Raw genomic sequence first — 17,593 nt, forward strand, 5'->3', positions numbered from 1 at the left:
TAAAATTGATTGTGGTAATAGTTGCACAACTCTGAATATACTAAAAAACATTAAATTGTACACCTTAAACAAGTGAGTGAATTACAAGGTATGAGAGTTATGTCAATAAAGCTGTTACCAAAAAAAAAGGACAAAGAAAAGAAAAAATATGGAAAATCCACCCCCCTCAAAGCATCTCACAGCAATCATCAGACTTGTCTGCCATTTGACTTCTACCAATAGCCACTGACAAAGCACCCAGGTCACTTTAAGGTGTCATCACTTGAACCCTAGCTCAAAACCTGGAAAAACATACACCTCTGGGCTAAGCAAACCCCCTCCCCCCAAACATTCTCAGCTCCATTATACTATTTTCTTTTGCAGGAGGAATGAAGAGGCGGGACTTTAGAGTTCTTTGTCACTGGAAGGGTTTGCACAGGGGTCAGGATCACTCTGCAGGAGCATGGACATGTTCACTAGGCATTTTCTGAAGCCCAGGACATCATTTTTAAATAAATTTTTATTTATTTTTATTTTGGTAACATTATATACACACACATATAGACCATATAATTCACCATTAGTGTTCAATTCAGGGGCATTAATTACATTCACAATATTGTGCCATCATACCATCCATCACCAAAAACTTCATTACCCAAAACAGAAACTCTGTACCTATTAAGCAATAATCCCCCCACATCCACTCTCCCCCATGTAATCTACTTTCTGCTCTCTAAGGATAGCATTTTTTAAGAATACTTTTTATTGTGGGAACATATATACAGCTCAAAACTGCCCACAATTAAGTGGTGCTAATTATATTCACAGTGCTGTGCCATCATCACCACCATTCATTACCAAACTTTTTTGCCCCAGAGAGGAACTCTGTACCCATTAGGCAATAACTCCCTATCTCTCCCCCATCCCCCAGTCCCTGGTAACTGTAATCTACTCTCTGTCTTCATGAATTTGCTTATTCTAGGAATTTCATATCATTGAGATCATACAATACCTGTCCTTTTGTGTTTGGCTTATTTCACTCATCATGATGTCCTCAAGGCTCATTTATGGAGGCAGCATATATCAGAACTTCTTTCCTTGCCAATGTTGAGTAAAACCCAATTATACATATATACCACATCTTGTTTTTCCATTCACCTGTTGGTGGACGTTTGGGTTGCTTCTGCCTTTTGCTATTGTAAATAATGCTGCTATGAACTTTGGTGTACAAAGTTTTGTTTGAGCATCTGTTTTCCAGTTTCTAGGAGTGGGACTGCCAGGTCATATGGTAAATCTATGTTCAACTCTCTTAGGAACCACCAAACTGTCTTTCACAGTAGCTGTACCATTTTACATTCCCACAATCAACACACAAGAGTTCTGATTTCTTTGCATCCTCACCAGCACTTGTCATTTTGAGTGTGTGTGTTTAATAATAGCTAGAATAGCATTTTGCGCACTTGGTCGTGGCAGGAGGAGGAAGAATGCTGTGGGCTGTGCTGTGTGATACCCATAGGCAGTTTCTCCAAGCTACCAAGTGGGAAGTGGCCTTGGCCTGCCAGCAGGCTTTTGATATATAACTGGAAAAGTAATCACTTTGCCTTTCCCATTTTAACCTCTTAGAGGAGTTAGGCTTCTGGACATTGCAATCTCGAAGGTATTTTGAAGCTGTCATTTTGCGGTACACTTAAAAACAATATAAATTTGTTGAAAAAAATAGTTCAAAATAGCCTGTCCCTTTATGTGAGTCAGTTGAAGGTGCAGTGTTGGCAACTTTGATTGACAAGTTAGGAAGGGTATGCCCTACGTGTCCTTTTGCAACGATTCCACAAGGCTCCAGCCTGGCACAGCCTGATATCGTGATGTGACTCACTGTGGCCACTGTCCATTTCCCAAGCCTGGATGTCTTAGCTTGTCAGAGCTGCTATGAAAAATACCACACAATGGAGTGGCTTAAGAGCAACCATTCATTATCTCACTGTTTTGAAGGACTCCTGGCCTCGAAATCAAGATTTTGGCAAGGCCAGATTTTCTTCTGGTGTTAGTAGCATTCTGGAGTTGGGAGTCTTCCATCACATGGCAACCTCTCCTCTCTGCTTCTGACTTCTTCCTGGGGCTGCTTCTGAATTTCTTCTTTGTAAGGTCTACAGTCCTATGGATTTAGACTCACCCTGATTCCATCTGGCCATATCTTAATATCTTCAAAAGGTCCTATTTACAAATGGGTTCCCACCCACAGGAATGTGGATTAAGATTTGAACATGTCTTTGGGGGTTGGGGATCATGATCCAATCCTGGATCTCCAAATTCCTGAAGATCTTGGGAGTCAACCAACATCACCTCTCAACTGACTCCACTGCTTTGTTCCTTGGGTTCAAGGGGCTAAGACAATCATTCTCCTCAGTTCATGACACATTATCCTAGTCCATGCACACACTGTCTATTCTTTTTTAACTCATGAATTCATTTTTATTTCTTTTACTCCTCTAACATTCTACTCAGCTTCAACAACAATTCTATTGTGTTCATTGGGTATCTTTTCTTTCTATACCGCTATCTTTTGAACAAATACCTTTTGGCTTCAATGAGCCATTCCTACTGTTTTCAGTTTCCTGACTGCTCAAGCAAATACCATGAAATAGGTTAAGCAATGGGAATTTATTAGCTCATGGTTTTAAGGCTTTCTAAATCAAGGCATTATCAAGGCGATGTTTTCTCCCTAAACATTGTGGTTCTAGGGCTGGCTGTTGGTAATCCTTAGTCCTTAGTGTGTTACATGGCAAGTCACATGGCAGTCTCTTCTGACCTCTAAGCTGTCTTCTGGGTTCCACTAAATTTCCGCTTCTCGCTTTATGTGGCTTTTTTTCTATACTATTATTTAAAACAGATCAAGAGACATGAACCACAATATATAGAACTGACTCATTCCAGTCTTGGAAAATCCAATATTCCCATATTCTTGGTATTCCAAAGAGCTCCACCCCAGGCAAGCCATTTTCCAGATGCAGAAACTGTTCTACTTTGCTAGGCTGCCAAAAGCAGATACCATAAAATGGGTTGGCTTGACAGTAGGAATTAATTATCTTTACAGTAGGCATCAGTTTAGAGACTGAGAAAAATGTCCAAATCAAGGTTATCATCAGGCGACCATTTCTCCCTGAAGACTGGCTGCTGGCGTCCTGGACTTCTCTGTCACATGCATGGGGAGCACATGGTGGTGTCTGCTGGTCCCTTCCTTCTCTTCTGGGTTTTGCTGCCTTCAGCTTCTTGCTTCCCTGGCTTTCTTCCCCTTTGTCTGAATTCCATTCTCTCATAAAGGACCTCAGTAAAAGGATTAAGGATCAAGATGCACCCTGAATGAGGTGGATCATATCTTAAGACCCTAATCACCAAAAAATCCTACTTACATTGGCTCCAAACCCACAGAAATGGATTAACTTTACCCACAGAAATGGATTAACTTTAAGAACACACTTTTCTGGGGTATATACAACTTCAAACCATCACAGAAACCAAGGATCAGAGGTTGCATAGTTCAATTTAACTGAACTAGTGAATGGGTGGAGCTCTGATTTTAGCCTGTCTTTGATTCCGGATTCAGAGCTCTTTCCACTCTGATAAGGTGACTATACATCCTACTTTACAACCTGTTGTCCCTGCACAATTATTAGTATCACTTCCTCCCTTAAGGATCTCAGTTGGGCAACAGTTTTCCTAACTATGGGGCAGTCTGTTTCCAGTGGCTCTGCCTTATCTACTACTCATTCAAATTCAGGACTGATGCTGTGGTCAGGCCAACACCTCAGCACCCCGAGTGCACCAGACCACCCAGACCCTTAACTGTCCACTCTGGCTCAAGTCACAAGCTTCTTATCACCCATTCCTGCCTTCCCACCAGAATCCAGGAAAGCTAGGCAAGAATGTTGAGGGATGGCCATGGGAGAAGCCATAGTTGAGGCAGGGGCAGGTAGGGCAGTATCTTTCTACCACCTTCTATGGCAGTTTCTCAAAGAGGTCTGTGGGCTACCTGTGACAAAACTACCTGCATGTTTGGCTTCATTCAACCTACTTAACCAAAGTTTGACAGGAAGATCAAAACCACAGCAAGATACTACTTCACACACACCAGGATGGTTAAAACAAAAAAGATGACAAAATGTTGGTGAGGATGTGAAGAAATTGGAACCTCATAAATTTCTGGCAGGAATTAGAATGGTGGTCATTTTGGGAAATCATTTTGGTAGTTCTTCAAAATGAGTTACCACAAGCCCCAGCAATTCTATCTAAGGGTATATAGCCACAAAATTGATACACAAACGTTCACTGTAGCATTATTTGTAATAGCCAAAACGTAGAAATAACCCAATGCCCATAAACTGATGAAAGGATAAACAAAAAGTGGTATATCCATACAATGGAAAATTATTTGGCCACTAAAGGGGATAAAGTACAGATACACATCACAATTCGACTTCATTACCCTAATGAAATTCACTATACTAAGTGGAAGAAGCCACATATTGTATGATTCCATTTACACAAAACGTTCAGATAGGTAAATCGATAAACAGAAAGATTAATGGTTGCCAGGGGCTGCTAGTGGGGTGGGTACATGGGGAGTAACTGCTAATGGATACTGGGTTTCTTTGGGGAGTGATGAAAATCTTCCAAAATTAGGTAGTGGTGAAGGTTGAGCGTATCTGTAAATATAATAAAAACCATGTAATTATAAAAAGAAAATGAATGAGGGTGGGACCCAGCAATTTGTTTTTTGAACAAGCATCCCAGCTAATCTAATGCAAACTGACATATTAGCAGATACCACAGTCAGAAATGGATAGAGTGTTCAGTGGGATGAGAGGAACAGAGAAGGAGGGAGATTAAATATACACCCTCACCCTTTCCCCCTTCTGTAATAAATAATGCTAATCAGTTTGTAGCCAGCATTGCTGCTCTTACCTGTATACCAAAATATTCCCAAGGAAATTTCAAAGCAGGGCATTCAAAGGAATAAGACATTTAATTCTCACAACCCTATGAGGTAGGAATAATTATCTCCATTTAACAGTTAAGCAAACTGAGACTTGGAGATATGGAGGCTAATAGTAACTGGCCTGAGATCAGCAGTGAGATAGGGAACAGCTAGGAGGTGAACATGGCTTTCAAGGACCAAGTCTTTTCCCCAAACCACTATATTGAACTGCTCCCACTTAATATAACTGAGCAGAGCCCAAGTATTAACAAGTGAAAGACTGTACATGAAAATGCCATTAAAAGTACCAGTGAGGGATATAGCTAAAGGCATAGGGACTGAGAAAGACTTATGTGGTTGTCTTTTGTACCAGCACCTGGAAGCTTTCAACAGAAAATCTTCTAAGATGGATTTAAAAGTAGTTTGAGACATTCAGAAGCCCATGGCTGCCTCTCCTCCTTCCAAAGCAAGTTCTTTATTGTCCAACCAGCCAACACGTATTTAATGAGGCCTAGCACAGTACTCAGTACATTGTACTAAGCATAATACAAAAGTGTAAGACACAGTCGCTGCCAATTTGAGGCGTACAATCTAAATGTTTCTCAGGAATTATTCCATGGTTAAAAATCAAACCTGGACTTAGTTGCCAGTACTATTGCAATGAACAGTTTTTCAAGTCAGTGTTTTAAAGAAAGCACTACACTCCACAACTATCATGGTATGAAATTTTCTCCTAGAAATATCAACTTTATTGTTATCAACAAAGGTCTACTTTTGTTAAAATTCACCTTCATATTCTTCTCCTCTGTAGTTTGAATAAAGATTTTTGAAAAAAGGAATTTAAAAAGGTTAAATAGTAGAAGTGCTTAGGGTATAAATTTGGCCAACAGTTGTCTGGGTAAAAGAGCTCTAGACTACTAAACGAACTAGCTCAAGCCCAGGCCATTTTTATTACTATTTTGAGGATGTCATAAAGCACATTTCCAAATAGTTCATAAGATATTATTGCCATACAGAAGAGGAAGTCAGTGCCACAGAGTGGTCTACACTAGAGAGGCATTTTTAATAATTTTAGCACCAACTCGGGGGCAATACCAGGGGTTGCCAGGAGTTTTGTCCTCAAATTAATCTCTCAATTCTCTCACAAACTCACAGAACACACAGGTGTGTGGCTCTGGGAATAGAAACTAACCAAAACCTTAAGCTGGACAAGAAAACTGTACACGGTGACAGTCTCATCCCAGGAGTGAGCCTTTTGCTTTGAATGTAGAACATTCAGCACAGAGCAGAGAAGTGGGAGCAGCAGTCTCAGAAGCCTGAAACCTGAGATGGTGACGCAAGGACACACACACATGACCCATCACCTCATTTCCTTAACAGGGCCCTCTGCTCGCCTGTGGTGTCCCGGTAAAGAGCCTCAGCCTCTTCGAGGTTATTCCCCAAGCGGTCTCCACCTGACAGAGGTAAGTAAGGAACTAGCACAGGAAAGGTTTGGATAATTTTCTAGTGTTATGACCTCTTGATACTTTACTTGATTCCTTTAAATAAAGCATGTTAAACCCAGGAGTCTGGGCTAAAATATAACTTAAGGGGAAATGTTCAAATCTGAACCTCTTCACATCTGCAGCAAGCAGGGTATCTTTTCTTTTTTGAGGATAATTTGCTTCAAAGCACTGAAAAGAGGGCTGCTAGCTCTGGCAGCAATGGACAAGAATGACAATTTCTTCCTTTTTAAAAAAGGACACCAAAGTCTAATAGGATTCCAGGTATGCAGAGATACAAGACAGGACTGCAACAAGTGAACTCCATCCACGCTCCAACTCTCATCCTCCTTCCATCTTGAAGACCCTCTAGGTATCACGCTCCAGACCAGTAAGCCCTCCAAACTCCTCCATCAACTGCAAAATGATCAAAGCTATTGAAATGGAAAGTAGCATTTAAAATGTAACACTGGATTTTCTTAAAATGTAACACTGGTTTTTCTTACAGCATGTATAAGGCACGGTGTGAGAAAGCTGCTCCCACTCCCAGCCACACACCCACATTTGGCTCCTCACACGCACACATGCACACAGAAGAGGCCAGCGGATTTTGCCACAATGCACAGGGAATGGATCACTTCTGATCACTTCTGGTTTTTGAGCTGATTGGAGAGCCAGTCCAGGCCTTCATAAAGCCCATCTCCACTGGTGGCACAAGTAGCCTGAATGTACCAGTTTCTCTGGCGGAGGGAATGTAAGCCAAGCTTGTCTGTTATCTCAGCTGCATTCATAGCATTGGGAAGATCCTTGAAAGAGAACATGCAAAAGTCAGTTTACAATGTGAGACCCATATAATGAAATACCACGCTTTTTCCCCTCACAACTGCCTGAACCCCTATCTTTCCTATCTCAGTTGATGGCAACTCTAGCCTTCTAGCTGCTCAAGTCAAAAACCTTGAGATCATCTTAATTTCTCTAACATCTCTCAAACCCCACGGCTGGTCTGCCAGAAGTCCTAATGGCTCTACATTCAAAATATGTTAAAAAAAAATCTGACCTCTTTTCACCTCTCCACAATGAATACCCTGATTTGATCCACAATCAATTCTTCCTTGGATTACTGAAATAACTTCCTAATTGGTCTCTCTGCTTCTGCTCTTGCTCTACTGAAATTTGTTCTCTAGCCAGCAGTCAGGGAAAGTCAGATCAAGTCACTCTTCTATCAAAAGCCTACCATCTATAAATACAAAAGAGCCACAAAAAGAAATGAAGTTCTGATACATGCTGCAACATGGATGCACCTTGAAGACATCATGTTGTGTGAAATAAGCCAGACACCAAAGGACATATATGATTCCATTTATATGAAATACCTAGAATATGCAAATTCATAGAGACAGAAAGTAGATACAGATTACCAGGGACAGGAGATGTGGGGTGAATAGGGAGTTATTGCTTATCAAGTACAGAGTTTCTGCTTGGGGTGATCAAAAAGTTTTGATAATGGATGGTGGTGATGGTAGCACAATTTTGTGAACATAACCAGTATCACCCAATTGTACACATGAAAGTGGTTAAAATGGGAAATTTTGTATTGTATTATGTTACCACGGTAAACATTAAAAACAAATAAAAAACCTTGGCACTTCTATCTCTCTCTCTCTCTGTCTGTCTCTCTCAGGGTAAGAACTAGAATCATTACTATGATTCTGCAATGCCTTTATAGCTCAATCTCTCCTGACTGGCATGCTCAACATTTTTTTTTATGACACTTACCACATTTCACTATGTTACAAAATCTACTTATTTAATACATTTAGCATTTATAATCTATCTCCTCCAACTAGAATGCAAGCTTTACAAGGGCAGGAATCTTTGTCTACCTTGTTCTTTGAAGTAGCTCAAATGCCTAGAAGCATGCCTGGAACATAGAAACTGAAACGAAGTTGGAATAAATTAGCATTAAAGAACAAAGTGGATCTAAATGTACAGAAAGCATAGTATGATCCCTGAAATGTATATACATATAATCTTATACATGGTTATATAACCAAAGGAAGTTTTATTTCTGGGAAGAGATATATTCATGCTTAGTTCAGTTTGGAGTCCTGAGGCTGGACAGTTCTACCCTTGTCCCTATTTCCACTCTTCTTTTACTACTTTACATTATATTGATGTAGAGACCCTCTTCCTCCTTAATAACAGGCCTACCTAATGTAATCTCACTTCTCCCTTGCTCCCCTGATCACTCTCTTCATTCCTCAATGCCTTCAGGTCTCTACTTGGATGTCCCTGTTAAACAGTAACTCCTGACTAGCCCTTCCCCACACTCTCCTCGCCCCTTTACTCTGCTTTACCTTCCTCTATAATGGTAACATTTCATATCATTTACTGACTACCTCTCCTCCTACTAGAATATAAACTCCATGAACACAGGGATTTTTGTCTGTCTTGTCCACTGCTACAATGCCAATCTCCCAAATATTGCTCAATTAATATTTGTTGAATAAACATAAGACATATCCTAAAAAAGAAAGGAGGGAGAGGTTATGGTAGGGAATGGAGAGAGGGAGGTAGACATCTAATTTAAATATCTGTACTTTTAAGCAAGACACCTGGCACAACTTTCAGTTCCAGTGTTCTGAAGGCAAAAACATACCTGTTTATTTACAAACACCAATAAAACCGCATCTCTAAGCTCATCTTCTGCTAACATTCTAGTTAGCTCTTCTCGGGCCTCATTGACCCGCTCTCTGTCATTACTGTCCACCACAAAAATCAGACCTGGAAAGAAATCACAAGCAGGTTAGTAATCTGAACATGGGAAGGGTGGCTGTTTATATGTCCTTATAATTTCTCTTGTGCATGTACGTTCACTGAAGGCAGTCAGTATAGAAGGATATATGATATCTAGTTAGTACACTTGCTGTATATTCAGATTAACAGTATTGAAAAATATATAAAGAAAATTGGGCTTAGTTTTAATCACTTAATTTTTACATCAGAGACAAAAAGGAGATTTTTAAAAACATACCCATTTTAGTACAAATAGCATGTTGAAGGATAGAAACAGTACTCAAAATCCCTAAAATGTTTTCTCAACTTAAATATTATTACCCCAAAATCAGTTTATTGCTTGCTACAAATTCTCTACCTCTGTATTTTAAGATAAAGTATAGTAACCAACTCCAAGTTTTAGTTTAACCAAATCTAAGATATGGCCTGCCCATATGTCAATGTTTGAATGAGGGACTTGCCTTCCCAAAGCAAGGAGAAGTCAAGAATCAGCCACAGGCCTGTTTCTTCAGGCTACACCTACTTTTATAGTAGGAAAAGTTATCATTTATGGACCCACAGTACACTTAGCATGGAACACACATTTTCTCTAACCTCTACTGAAACTGTTGAGGTTCAGAGAAGGTTTAAGTTAACTTGCCTTATGTCACACAGGATTCAACCCCAGATCTGTCTGATTCCAAAATTGACACCACTTCTGGAACACCACAGTTCGGGTATTTCCAGAGGTGACACTACAGAATAGCATGCCTGAGATGGTCTCAAAGGGCTGAAAATGCTGTCTACAAGTAGTCAGTTACCTGTACAAATGAAGTTTCACAAACTCTCTCAAATTGGGGACTGGGAGGAACCAAAGGGATAAAAAGTCCAAATGAATCATGAGATGCAATTAAAAGATTAGAATAAAATAAGAGGAAATAATCCTTAAGTCAAAAATGGGATGATTTTGCTTTATTTTTTTTAACCTTCATTTGCTTTATAAGAAACATTAGACACGGAGGAGGCGCCCATAACACGTGGAGTACTTGGGCCACGTGCAGTCAATAGACTGGAGAACAACTAGCAACAACTAGAAATGGAAGTTGAAGGAAATGGTCTATTCACAACAGCAACATAAACAATAAAACAAATTTAGAGCAGAGGTGAAGGGGACAGCGGCAGAGACAGTTTTTTATAAGCTTTACTGGTAGATTCATTAAAAGTCTAAAACTGGAGACTTCCGGAGAAGATGGTGGCTTAGTAAGACGCGCGGATCTTAGTTCCTCCTCCAGAACAGCTACTAGGGGAGTAGAAACGATACAGAACAGCTCCCGGAGCCATGACAGAGATCAAAAAGACAGCGTACCCCATCCTGGAACGGCTGACTGGCTGAGAGAACCCACTCCGGTGAGATCGCCGAGGGGCGCGGGCATCCGCGGGCGGGGCGGCAAGCGGCCGGAGTCCCTCCTTTCCTCCTTCCCGGGCCAGCTGGCAGAATTGGGCAGGCGGTCCCCTCAAGCCGCGGCGGCTAGTGCCAACACCACGCACGACCCCCCGAACCAACTGAGAGAATTGGATCAGAAATCCCCAGGCCGCGGAGAACGGTGACCGGGGGGGGTCCCTTCCAAACACGTGACTCCCCGGTCCGGCTGGGAATGGTGCAATCTCCCGGGCTGCGGCGGCTGGCACCGTCCCACCATGCTTGGCGCCCCGGGCCGACTAGGAAATTCAGACGGGCACTCTCCCGGGCTGCGGCGGCTGGCGGACCCTCCCCGCGTTCGGACCCCCGGGCCGACTGGCACTCTTCCAAGCCGCATCAGCTGGCGAACCTCCCCCACGGTGAGAGTTTTCCAAAGTTAAAGGACCCACAGCACCTTTTACTGGTGGGACCCACAGACAAACGTGTGCCACGAGGGCCACCTACTGGGCAGGATAAGAAAAACAGAACCCAGAGATTTCAAAGAAAAATCTTTCAACCTGTTGGGTCCAACACTCAGGGAAATCTGACTAAATGCCCAGATGCCAGCAGAAGATAACGGATCACGCTCAGAAAATTGAAAATATGGCCCAGTCAAAAGAACAAACCAATAGTTCAAATGAGATACAGGAGCTGAGACAACTAATGCTGAATATACGAACGGAAATGGAAAACCTCTTCAAAAACAAAATCGATAAATTGAGGGAGGACATGAAGAAGACATGGGCTGAACAAAAAGAAGAAATAGAAAAACTGAAAAAACAAATCACAGAACTTATGGAAGTGAAGGATAAAGTAGAAAAGATGGAAAAAACAATGGATACCTACAATGATAGATTTAAACAGACAGAAGATAGAATTAGTGATTTGGAGGATGGAACATCTGAATTCCAAAAAGAAACAGAAACTATCGGGAAAAGAATGGAAAAATTTGAACAGGGTATCAGGGAACTCAAGGACAATATGAAGTGCACAAATATACGTGTTGTGGGTGTCCCAGAAGGAGAAGAGAAGGGAAAAGGAGGTGAAAAACTAATGGAAGAAATTATCACTGAAAATTTCCCAACTCTTATGAAAGACCTAAAATTACAGATCCAAGATGTGCAGCGCACCCCAAAGAGATTAGACCCAAATAGGCGTTCTCCAAGACACTTACTAGTTAGAATGTCAGAGGTCAAAGAGAAAGAGAGGATCTTGAAAGTAGCAAGAGAAAAACAACCCATCACATACAAGGGAAACCCAATAAGATTATGTATAGATTTCTCAGCAGAAACCATGGAAGCTAGAAGACAGTGGGATGATATATTTAAATTACTAAAAGAGAAAAACTGCCAACCAAGACTCCTATATCCAGCAAAATTGTCCTTCAGAAATGAGGGAGAAATTAAAACATTCTCAGACAAAAAGTCACTGAGAGAATTTGTGACCAAGAGACCAGCTCTGCAAGAAATATTAAAGGGAGCACTAGAGTCAGATACGAAAAGACAGAAGAGAGAGGTATGGAGAAGAGTGTAGAAAGAAGGAAAGTCAGATATGATATATATAATACAAAAGGCAAAATGGTAGAGGAAAATATTATTGAAACAATAATAACACTAAATGTTAATGGACTGAATTCCCCAATCAAAAGACACAGACTGGCAGAATAGATTAAAAAACAGGATCCTTCCATATGCTGTCTACAGGAAACACATCTTAGATCCAAAGATAAACATAGGTTGAAAGTGAAAGGTTGGGAAAAGATATTTCATGCAAATAACAACCAGAAAAGAGCAGGAGTGGCTATACTAATATCCAACAAATTAGACTTCAAATGTAAAACAGTTAAAAGAGACAAAGAAGGACACTATACACTAATAAAAGGAATAATTAAACAAGAAGACATAACAATCATAAATATTTACGCACCGAACCAGAATGCCCCAAAATACGTGAGGAATACAATGCAAACACTGAAAAGGGAAATAGACACATATACCATAATAGTTGGAGACTTCAATTCACCACTCTCATCAATGGACAGAACATCTAGACAGAGGATCAATAGAGAAACAGAGAATCTGAATATTACTATAAATGAGCTAGACTTAACAGACATTTATAGGACATTACATCCCACAACAGCAGGATACACCTTTTTCTCAAGTGCTCATGGATCATTCTCAAAGATAGACCATATGCTGGGTCACAAAGCAAGTCTTAACAAATTTAAAAAGATTGAAATCATACACAACACTTTCTCGGATCATAAAGGAATGAAGTTGGAAATCAATAATAGGCAGAGTGCCAAAAAATTCACAAATACGTGGAGGCTCAACAACACACTCTTAAAACAACGAGTGGGTCAAAGAAGAAATTGCAAGAGAAATTAGCAAATACCTCGAGGCGAATGAAAACGAAAACACAACATATCAAAACTTATGGGACGCAGCAAAGGCAGTGCTAAGAGGGAAATTTATTGCCCTAAATGCCTATATCAGAAAAGAAGAAAAGGCAAAAATGCAGGAATTAACTGTCCACTTGGAAGAACTGGAGAAAGAACAGCAAACCAATCCCAAAGCAAGCAAAAGGAAAGAAATAACAAAGATTAGAGCAGAAATAAATGAAATTGAAAACATGAAAACAATAGAGAAAATCAATAAGACCAGAAGTTGGTTCTATGAGAAAATCAATAAGATTGATGGGCCCTTAGCAAGATTGACAAAAAGAAGAAGAGAGAGGATGCAAATAAATAAGATCAGAAATGGAAGAGGAGACATAACTACTGACCTCACAGAAATAAAGGAGGTAATAACAGGATACTATGAACAACTTTACGCTAATAAATACAACAATTTAGAGGAAATGGACAGGTTCCTGGAAAGACATGAACAACCAACTTTGACTCAAGAAGAAATAGATGACCTCAACAAACCAATCACAAGTAAAGAAATTGAATTAGTCATTCAAAAGCTTCCTAAAAAGAAAAGTCCAGGACCAGATGGCTTCACATGTGAATTCTACCAAACATTCCAGAAAGAATTGGTACCAACTCTCCTCGAACTCTTCAAAAAAATCAAAGTGGAGGGAAAACTACCTAATTCATTCTATGAAGCCAACATACCCTCATACCAAAACCAGGCAAAGATATTACAAAAAAAGAAAACTACAGACCAATCTCTCTAATGAATATAGATGCAAAAATCCTCAATAAAATTCTAGCAAATCGTATTCAACAACACATTAAAAGAATTATACATCATGACCAAGTAGGATTCATCCCAGGTATGCAAGGATGGTTCAACATAAGAAAATCAGTTAATACAGCATATCGACAAATCAAAGCAGAAAAATCACATGATCATCTCAATTGATGCAGAGAAGGCATTTGACAAGATTCAACATCCTTTCCTGTTGAAAACACTTCAAAAGATAGGAATACAAGGGAACTTCCTTAAAATGATAGAGGGAATATATGAAAACCCCACAGCTAATATCTTCCTCAATGGGGAAAAATTGAAAACTTTCCCCTAAGATCAGGAACAAGACAAGGATGTCCACTGTCACCACTATTCAACATCGTGTTGGAGGTTCTAGTCAGAGCAATTAGACAAGAAAAAGAAATACAAGGCATCAAAATTGGAAAGGAAGAAGTAAAACTATCACTGTTTGCAGACGATATGATACTATACGTCGAAAACCCGGAAAAATCCACAACAAAACTACTAGAGCTAATAAATGAGTACAGCAAAGTAGCAGGTTACAAGATCAACATTCAAAAATCTGTAGTAGTTCTATACACCAGTAATGAACAAGCTGAGGGGGAAATCAAGAAATGAATCCCATTTACAATTGCAACTAAAAGAATAAAATACCTAGGAATAAATTTAACTAAAGAGACAAAAAACCTATATAAAGAAAACTACAAAAAACTGCTAAAAGAAATCACAGAAGACCTAAATAGATGGAAGGGCATACCGTGTTCATGGATTGGAAGACTAAATATAGTTAAGATGTCAATCCTACCTAAATTGATTTACAGATTCAATGCAATACCAATCAAAATCCCAACAACTTATTTTTCAGAAATAGAAAAACCAATAAGCAAATTTATCTGGAAGGGCAGGGTGCCCTGAATTGCTAAAAACATCTTGAGGAAAAAAAACGAAGCTGGAGGTCTCGCACTGCCTGACTTTAAGGCATATTATGAAGCCACAGTGGTCAAAACAGCATGGTATTGGCATAAAGATAGACATATCGACCAATGGAATCGAATAGAGTGCTCAGATATAGACCCTCTCATCTATGGACATTTGATCTTTGATAAGGCAGTCAAGCCAACTCACCTGGGACAGAACAGTCTCTTCAATAAATGGTGCCTAGAGAACTGGATATCCATATGCAAAACAATGAAAGAAGACCCGTATCTCACACCCTATACAAAAGTTAACTCAAAATGGATCAAAGATCTAAACATTAGGTCTGAGACCATAAAACAGTTAGAGGAATATGTAGGGAGATATCTTATGAAACTTACAATTGGAGGCGGTTTTATGGACCTTAAACCTAAAGCAAGAGCACTGAAGAAGGAAATAAATAAATGGGAGCTCCTCAAAATTAAACACTTTTGTGCATCAAAGAACTTCATCAAGAAAGTAGAAAGACAGCCTACACAATGGGAGACAATATTTGGAAATGACATATCAGATAAAGGTCTAGTATCCAGAATTTATAAAGAGATTGTTCAACTCAACAACAACAAAAAGACAGCCAACCCAATTACAAAATGGGAAAAAGACTTCAACAGACACCTATCAGAAGAGGAAATACAAATGGCCAAAAGGCACATGAAGAGATGCTCAATGTCCCTGGCCATTAGAGAAACGTAAATCAAAACCACAATGAGATATCATCTCACACCCACCAGAATGGCCATTATCAACAAAACAGAAAATGACAAGTGGTGGAGAGGATGCGGAGAAAGAGGCACACTTATTCACTGTTGGTGGGAATGTCAAATGGTGCAACCACTGTGGAAGGCAGTTTGGCAGTTCCTCAAAAAGCTGAATATAGAATTGCCATACGACCCAGCAATACCATTGCTGGGTGTGGTAGTTAGATTCAGTTGTCAACTTGGCCAGGTGAAAGCACCTAGTTCTGTTGCTGTGGACATGGGCCAATGGTAGGTGAATCTCATCTGTTGCTAATTACATCTGCAGTTGGCTAGGAGGTGTGTCTGCTGCAATGAGTGACGTTTAACTTAATTGGCTTGTGCTTAAATGAGAGAATGCAATGTAGCACAGCCTAGCAGCTCAGCATTCCTCATCTCAACACTAGCAGCTCAGCCCAGGCCCTTGGAGATGCAGAAAGAAGTCACCCCGGGGAAAGTTGTTGGAACCCAGGGGCCTGGAGAGAAGACCAGCAGAGACCATCCTGTGCCTTCCACGTAAGAAAAGAGCCTCAGTGGAAAGTTAGCTGCCTTTCCTCTGAAGAACCAACAAAATAAATCCCCTTTTATTAAAAGCCAATCTGTCTCTGGTGTGTTGCATTCTGGCAGCTAGCAAACTAGAACACTGGGTATCTACTCAAAGGACTATATCTTTTTCTGTTGTGTTGGTAGTTCTTCTAAACCGATGCAAATGTACTAAGAAACAACGATCATGCATCTATGTGATGATGTTAAGAATTACTGATTGCATATGTAGAATGGTATGATTTCTAAATGTTGGGTTAATTTCTTTTTTTTTTCATTAATTAATAAAAAAAACCCAAAAAAAAGAAACATTAACTTATAACTCATTCAAAAGATGACAAATACTGTTAAAGGAGACAAGCGCAAAGCAGGAAATGACTACAAAGAAACCATTCGGTCAACTGAACTTTCAACAAGTAAAGTTTGGGTAATGTAGTTCACTGGAAAATAACTAATTTACTGCAAGGAAATCACTTAACTACTTGTAAATATTTACTATTTCAAAGACCCAGTAATGACTTTGGATTACAACACAGGCAAAACATACCTCAAAAAGTACCATAAAAACTTGGTGACAAATGAAATCAGAAAGAAAGATAGATGATAAAGACTGAGATGGTATAATCTAGGAATGCCTAGAGTGTACAGTGATAGTGACTAAATGTACAAATTAAAAAAATGTTTTTGCATGAGGAAGAACAAAGGAATGTCATTACTGTAGGGTGCTGAAAATAGATGGTAATTAACGTTTAAAAATTTTACCTTATGTGTGAGACTAAAGCAAAAAATGTTTATTTGGTACAAAATTTATATTGTGACTACTGCACTTCCTAATACAGCTATGTAGACAGATTAACTGAACACCATAAATACATGGAACCTTGAGTAGGACATGAGATTTTGTTGGTTTGTCCAGAATGATGCCCCAATAAATCCCAGAGTGATTTGAACAGTGAATAAAAAAGTATTTGCAAAGTCCCCATCGGGAAATGGTGTGAAAGGGGGAAAATTCAACTTCCCCAAGTTGAATTCTTGATATTCTCACAAGCAGTGCAGACAATCAAAGCTACAGGCTGAGCCCCCAATCTTGGGGGTTGTTCATATGAAACTTAACCCCACAAAGGATAGGTCAAGCCTACTTAAAATTAGGCCTAAGAGTCACCCCCAAGAGAACCTCTTTTGTTGCTCAGATGTGGCCTCTCTCTCCAGCCAACACAACAATCAAACTCACCACCCTCCCCTTGTCTACGTGGGACATGACTCCCAGGGGTGTGGACCTTCCTGGCAACGTGGGACAGAAATCCTGAAATGAGCTGAGACTCAGTATCAAGCGATTGAGAAAAACCCTAGAATGAGCTGAGACTCAGCATCAGGGGATTGAGAAAACCTTCTCAACCAAAAGGGGGAAGAGTGAAATGAGACAAAATAAAGTGTCAATGGCTGAGAGATTCCAG

At 39.9% G+C, this 17,593-nt stretch overlaps 1 protein-coding gene across 2 annotated transcripts in view; it reads right to left on the reverse strand.

The window, feature by feature from the left end:
- Nucleotides 1-405: 405 nt before the first annotated feature.
- LOC143687252 (ADP-ribosylation factor 2) overlaps nt 406-17,593 on the reverse strand; it is a 31,241-nt gene continuing 14,053 nt past the window's right edge. Inside the window, exons 4-5 of one of the 2 annotated variants that reach the window (XM_077164049.1) lie at nt 9,095-9,219; nt 406-7,241 (exon numbers count right to left, since the gene is read on the reverse strand). In XM_077164049.1, the coding sequence (XP_077020164.1) occupies nt 7,080-7,241; nt 9,095-9,219 (287 nt within the window). In that variant the 3' untranslated portion in view covers nt 406-7,079. The other variant, XM_077164051.1, reaches the window with a different exon arrangement.

The sequence above is a fragment of the Tamandua tetradactyla genome, chromosome 6, assembly GCF_023851605.1.
Source record: "Tamandua tetradactyla isolate mTamTet1 chromosome 6, mTamTet1.pri, whole genome shotgun sequence".
NCBI lineage: Eukaryota > Metazoa > Chordata > Mammalia > Pilosa > Myrmecophagidae > Tamandua > Tamandua tetradactyla.